The following is a 7,006-nucleotide window of genomic DNA, read 5'->3' on the forward strand; positions in this document are numbered from 1 at the left end:
GTGACCTTGATCTGAATTTAGCAATGAAATTCTTCCAAATTGCCAGACCGAGAAACCAGTGTTGGGAGCTTTGTGTTTTTGATTTGTGTTGTTGAGGGTGGATAGTTTGTGGGTGAAGGGCTTCTCAATTTAGCAAGATACATGCATTTTGCAGGAATAGCATGTTTTTCCCCTGCCCTCATTTGTAAAGAAAACAACACTAGTTCACTGAAAGCAGCAGTCAGATTGATTCTGTTGACTCTGTTCAGGTGGCATTTGGAACCGAAGTGCGTTTATTTGCTGCTGCTTTTACAGTCCACCAGTTCTGTCCCGGGGAAGGAGTAGGGCTGGTGTGCCGGCTGGCTGGCCAGAGCCCAGCTTTTCCACTGGAGCAGCTGCATTGCCTCATATGCCACCCTCTGTGATGCAGGAGTAACTGGCCTCTTGAGAAACAGCGTGGCTTAAAAACTCAGGCTTGGGAGTCAGAAGGCCCTGGGTTCTAATCCCTGCCGTGCCCCTTGTCTACTGTGTGACCCTGGGCAAGCCACTTCACTTCTCTGTGCCTCAGTTCCCTCATGTGTAAGACTGTGAGCTCACTATGGGACAGGGACTGTGTCCAGCCTGATTAACTTGTATTTACCCCAGGGCTTAAAACGGTGCTTGGCACACAGTAAGTGTTTAACAAGTACCATCATTATTTTTAAATAGAAGAGGAGCCCAGTGCTCTCTATCCAACCTCTCGGTAATGGCATTCTCATTTCCTTCTCCGGGCCCGTTCTGTCTTCAGACTGGACGAAGCACTGTCCCAGTACTTCGGGGAAGCGGCAGAAGTGGGCCAGCGAGAAGAAATCTACCCAGCAATGCCAGTGCCCATCAGGAAATGTCCTCAGTGTAATAAGGATATGGTTCTCAAAACCAAGAAGAATGGCGGGTAAGTGCAGTCTGAGCGGGGGTGGCAAGCGAGAGCCATGGGGGTGGGGCCGGGGCCCGCACCCCTCCTGGGCCAAGGCCACCAAACAGGCCGGAGCGGTGGCCCACCGTGGCCGGGAGATACGGACTAAGCAGCGAAGCCGCACAGCTAGCGGATAATGAGCCCACTGTTGGGTGGGGACTGTCTCTATATGTTGCCAATTTGTACTTCCCAAGCGCTTAGTACAGTGCTCTGCACATAGTAAGCGCTCAATAAATACGATTGATGATGATGAGAGCCAGGGCTTGGCCACCGCCTCTCTAGACTGGCTTTTGTGGCAGAAGGGAAGCGGGCCCCAGAGCCTTCATCAATCAATCAATCAATCAATCAGTTGTATTTATTGAGCGCTTACTATGTGCAGAGCACTGTACTAAGCGCTTGGGAAGTACAAATTGGCAACACATAGAGACAGTCCCTACCCAACAGTGGGCTCACAGTCTAAAAGGGGGAGACAGAGAACAGAACCAAACATACCAACAAAATAAAATAAATAGGATAGAAATGTACAAGTAAAATAAATAAATAAATAAATAGAGTAATAAATATGTACAACCGTATATACATATATTCATGTTCCATCTGCTGCAGCGACGAGAACGTTTTTAGGTCATCCTGGCCCTGTGTCTCTCCTAGATTCTACCTCGGTTGCCTGGGTTATCCGGCCTGTAAAGCAGCAGTCTGGTTTCCCGATTCTGTCTTGGAAGTGAGCAAGGATGACAGCGTGTGTCCCGATTGTGTACCTCATCCGGTTTACAAGTAAGGTTTCTACAGACTGCCTCCACCCCAGAGTGTCAGTGTTTGACTTCAAATCCTTTTATTTTCCGCAGGGGTGGGTAGAGAAGACGTATTTCTACGGGCACCACAGTTAGGGATAAAGACTTCAAATAAGGCCTGGCCAGGGAGTGCGGGACTTAAGGGGCAGCGTGGCCTAGTGGAAAGAGCCTCGGCCTGAGAGTCAGAGGACCTGGGTTTTAATCCCGGCTCTGCCATTTGTGTGCTCTGTGACGTTGGGCAAGTCACTTCATTTCTCTGGGCCTCAGTTACCTCACTTGCAAAAGGGAGATTAAGACTGTGAGCCCCACTTGGGACTTGGACTATATCCAGCTTGATAAGCTTGTATCCACCCCAGTGCTTAGGACAGTGCCTGCCACGTAGTAAGCGCTTCACAAATACCCTAAAATGAATTAAAAAAAAAAATACTTGTGTTGACACATTCTGGCTTCCCAGGAATGGGCAGAAGGGCAGTACCTCAGGATTGCTTTGAAGATTGCTAGGTCCCACCCCGAACTCCACCGCCTCTCCGTGTGGCTTGTCACCCAAAGTAAAGTGGCAATGGTAAATCACTCTGTCCTCCTGCCTAGGGGTTGCATTCTTGTAGCTGGTTCCTGTCAGACACCACACCTTAGGTATGCAGTTGTTTCTTCTGACACCATGCTGCCCTGCCTCCAGACAGGTTCACATCGATGAGGGAAGAATAGTCCCTGGTTCCCCAGTGGCATTCTAGTCAAAACACGTGCTTTGGCAGAGGCAGAATCGCTCAGGTCACTTTGACACTTTACTGTTAATTCAGCTTGGAAGTAAATAGAGCCTTTCATCAGAAATGCCTCGGGCTCTATGGAGCGGCAAATGACACTTTTAGAAGCTGGAACGTACAGCTTCTTGAATCTGGGCGATTAGGCAGGGTCCTTGAATTTGCTGTCTGTTTCTAACTGTGTCCCGGAGGCAAAAGAAGTCCCCAGAGCAGCCCATCCGCCACCCCCCGCCCCTCAGCCTGAGTGAGGAAACCAATGCTCTCTGTGATCTGGACGTAGCCATTTAGCCACCTCAGACTTGGTCCACAGAGGCAGGTGAAGGCCTAAAGTAAATGCAGCTCTGGGTCAGAGGCAAGGGCCGGCTGGGGAAGGTATTCAGATTTCTGTGGCATCCGAATTTTAACATTAACAAAAAATCCTGTCAACAGGTTGAAATTCAAATTCAAGCGCGGCAGTATTCCCCCAACTATGCCACTGGAGTTTGTTGGGTGTATCGGGGGATGCGATGAGGCCCTCAGAGAGATCCTGGACCTGCGATATTTTCAAGGTCCCCCAAGAGCCCTCGATCCGGCCAGCCACTTACAGATTAACCAGTCGCTGAACCAGGTGGGGAGTAGGCACAACCACCGACCCAGGCCACCCTCCGAGGGACGGAGCAGACCGCTCAACCCCTCATCCAGGACTCACCCGTCATTCCCCACCGCTGCCGAAGGGAGCAACTCCGTGATGTGCAACTGCGGCCAGGAAGCGCTGCTGCTCACGGTCCGGAAGGACGGACCCAATCAGGGCAGGCAGTTTTACAAATGCGGCGCAGGTGGTTGCAGTTTCTTCCTCTGGGCTGACCAACAGGCGGAAGATGGCACCTCAGGGGCGGCCAGGACCGCGGTGGCTCCGGCACCTCCTCCCGCCGAAGGTAACAGGGTGGGATATGGGAGCTCCGGAGGTGGCAGAGTCAGCGGGGGCACCAACTGCATGTGCAACCAGCCGGCCATCACCCGGGTAGTCCAGAAGGATGGGCCCAACAAGGGACGCCAGTTCCACACGTGTCAGAAGCCGAGAGAGCAGCAGTGTGGTTTCTTCCAGTGGGCAGATGAAAATACGGCACCAGGTGAGAACGGTTGGGAGAACAAGAAGGGCACTGCTGAGGGGATGGGGGCAGGGTGTGTGTGTGTGAGAGAGTGGACGAACAGTTGACAATTACTGTGCCACTGCAAAGTGGGCAGGAGAGGAGAATTGTTGGGATTGTGGTGGGGGCGGGTAGACACATACACACATACCTTGTGGCTCTCTGCGCTAGCTGGGAACTGAGCTGTGGGGAACCCAAATAAGGATGGGGAGGATTGGAGCAAGATTTGCACCAAACTAACAGGGCATGGTCCCTAGACAGGCTAGATAGGGACCTCAGGACTCTGAGCTGAAAAATCCCCGCGCTAACTTGGGGCAGAGCCCCAGGACTGGAAGCAGGAGTCCGGCCATCACTTTGAGGGGACCACTTCCACGCATGCATTATGGGTTTATCCATGCTGACTTCGGAAACTCAGCCAACCTCTCTGGGCCTGGGATTCTGCTGCTCTAAAATGAGATAGCACCCACCCACCCACCCACCCACTAGTTTTGAAAGCTTGATTGTTGAAGGAAATAGGGTGTTAAGCGAAGGATGGTATTACTACAGGTCGAACCTCAACCCCTGGTGGTAGTCTGTGGGCCATTTCCACAGTTGGCTGCAGAGTTGGGACCGGGGTTGCGGGGGTGAGGCTAACCTACTTGGGTGTGAAAGGGGATGTCGTCGTCCTGTTCCCCCCGGGAAACTGCACGCATTGGGGGCTGCACACCCACCTCCCAGCTTTCTCCTTTAGCTCAGAGTACCACAATCTGATGTTCAGATCCAGGGCCCCACCTCTAGACTGCCAAAGTGGCTGACCTCCTGTGAATTAGACCCGAGAGCCGGTATGCATCCCTCTCCATTCTGGGAGGGAGTGGGCCGCAGGCACCCTCCCGCTGCCGTTTGTGGCTCGACCTACCTTCCGGAAGCTTGCACCTACATCCAGGAGCGGCTGGAGAGGGTCTCTGGGCATCCACGAGTCGATCGTCCTATCTTTCCTCACCCTAATTTCACTGTGTTCACCCCTCCAGGGTGAATAAACCTCAGCTATAGTTCACCCGTGACTGTAAAGAGCATTCTTATCCTTTCGGAGGAAGCCGCTAGCTGATGTAGGTACCAGACGGCATCTTCACAGCTTTGTGGCGGGCCCTCCCCACGCTCCTCCGACCCTCAGCTCCCCCTCTCTCCACAGGGACTTTTTCCGCGCAAGGTTTCGGAGGCAGAGGACAGCAAAGGGGGCCAAGAGGGAGAAGCAAAAAACCCGGAGCCAATTCCACAGTCGCCGGGCCCACCTCCAAGAGACCACGGACATGTGGATTCTGCCACCAGCCGGGACACACACGGGTCTCCTGTCCTCAGAATAGGTGACGGGGGCAGGGAAAGGTGGTCCCAGACCCACCCGCTCTCAAGGACAATCAGTGGTTATTTTTATAACAAACCCAGAAGCCTATGCAGCACTTGGAACAGCAGACAGCGGGCAGGACATTCTAGAAATGCAGCCCTTTCCTAGTCGCCCTGTTTCACGTACATCAAGCCACAGATTTCACGCTGGCCTGGGAGAAATCAACCAGTGTCAGACGAGCTCCGGACTGGGACAGGCCGAGGGCAATCTGCTGGCAGAGAAGAGATCCCCCCCAGTTTTGGGGGTCGGGGTGTACGGCAAGCGCTAAAACTCATTGGCTAGAATCCCAGGGGTTGGCGCATTTATGTATATATCGGTTTTCAGTCATCAGCAGCAGGAAATTCTCTCCTGCACGTGCCCTTTAACAGGTTGCTGCAACCTCAGAAAGCTCAGCTCACCAGCCCAAGCCATCAAAAGTCGTTGAAGCTGGCCCTCTCTCCCTCAGGGCCCTAGACTCAGACGTGGCCGCCTCTTGTCAGCTTGCGAGGGGAGGGGGTTCAGTTCGTGCACTAAAGCTGACGCTGCCGACCGGTACGCTTGAAGGACGGTGGGGGACTCCAAACCACATCCCATCTGATCTCTACCTCTACTGAGGGGTTGACCGGACCCCTGAATGTCAGTAAAGGATGAGAGAGCACGCCTTTGGCAGAGGTGCCTGCTCTGAAGTGGTCAGAACAAGTGCGTTTCCCCTGCTCCCCCTCCCGAGAGCAACTCTTCCAGTCCAGAAGCTACTAGAATTGCGTGCGGTAGCTCATGTGAAATAAAAGTGTCTTTTAAATTCTTATTCCAAAAGGGCACTGAAGTTCTTAGGAATTTGAGGGAGAGTAAGGAAGCATCTTCCCCCACCTCAGAGGACCCGGCGGTGGAGGAAAAGCTTCTGCCTTTTGGACCTCCCCCCGACCCAGTAAGTTCATAGAACGATTCCATCTGCCATCCCAGCCTTCCAGGCTGCAGTCCCCATCCCCCTGGCTAGCAGTTGCAAGGGGAACAGACACAAAGGTGTCAGCTCTCTATATGTCAAAATTACTTCGCGTGAGATATGCCTTCAATTTTTTTTATTTGTTTTCCATTTTTATTAAGCGCTTACTATGTGCAAAGCACTGTTCTAAGCGCTGGGGAGGTTACAAGGTGATCAGGTTGTCCCGCAGGGGGCTCACAGTCTTCACCCCCATTTTACAGATGAGGTAACTGAGGCCCAGAGAAGTAACTTGCCCTAAGTCACACAGCTGACAGTTGGCGGAGCCGGGATTTGAACCCATGACCTCTGACTCCAAAGCCCGGGATCTTTCCACTGAGCCCCGCTGCTTCAACACCCCCATCTATTGCAGTTGGCTTTTTCTAGGGGTCAAATCTGATCCCACACACACTAAAACCCGCCCCGCCGCTGGTGGCATTTTCAGTCTTTAAAGCCAGCCGGGGTACTTTCAGCAAGACATTTTCAGACAGGAGCTTGGCGGATGAGGAGGCATCGGGTTTCATTTTTCCTCCTCTCCTTCAATCCCTCTGCGGCACAGCTGCTGTCTAAAAATAAACTTCAGCTCTTTCTGGCAGCTGAAGAGAGTTTACTCCAGCACTAGTCTCTGGTTTTGAGTCAGACAGCGGGGCCAGGGCTCTGAGAGCACTAGAGCTCCTAGGGGGCATTCTCACCCGGAGGAATGTTAAGATAAATTTCTACCCTCTGTCCCATTAAGAGGCTACATAATAGCCTCTGACCAAACAACCCTAAGAATTTAATCCAGATACCCCTTTGTAAAACAAGGGAGCTTTGTCTCCTCTACAGACAAACCGAAACCAACACACAAGTGACCTTAGAGCAAGTTAGTTAGTCACCTGGTGTCTAGAAGCAGTGTGAGGCGCTCAGAAAGATGGATGGGGTCAGGAGAGGCCTAGTGTGGCCTAGTGGAAAGAGCCCAGGCCTGGAAGTTGGAGGACTTGGGTTTTAATCCCAGCTCTGCCACTTGTCTGCTGTTTGACTTGGGCATGACACAACTTTCTGTGACTCAGTTACCTCATCTGTAAAG

At 52.5% G+C, this 7,006-nt stretch overlaps 1 protein-coding gene across 2 annotated transcripts in view; it reads left to right on the forward strand.

The window, feature by feature from the left end:
* TOP3A (DNA topoisomerase III alpha) overlaps positions 1–5,769 on the forward strand; it is a 36,249-nt gene extending 30,480 nt beyond the window's left edge. For both annotated transcript variants that reach the window (XM_038762587.1, XM_038762588.1), the window contains 4 exons: positions 767–910; positions 1,583–1,705; positions 2,910–3,589; positions 4,776–5,769. In XM_038762587.1, the coding sequence (XP_038618515.1) occupies positions 767–910; positions 1,583–1,705; positions 2,910–3,589; positions 4,776–4,951 (1,123 nt within the window). In that variant the 3' untranslated portion in view covers positions 4,952–5,769. The remainder of the gene's footprint in view (positions 1–766; positions 911–1,582; positions 1,706–2,909; positions 3,590–4,775) is intronic.
* Positions 5,770–7,006: the final 1,237 nt, after the last annotated feature.

The sequence above is a fragment of the Tachyglossus aculeatus genome, chromosome 21 (genome assembly GCF_015852505.1).
Source record: "Tachyglossus aculeatus isolate mTacAcu1 chromosome 21, mTacAcu1.pri, whole genome shotgun sequence".
Taxonomy (NCBI): Eukaryota; Metazoa; Chordata; class Mammalia; order Monotremata; family Tachyglossidae; genus Tachyglossus; species Tachyglossus aculeatus.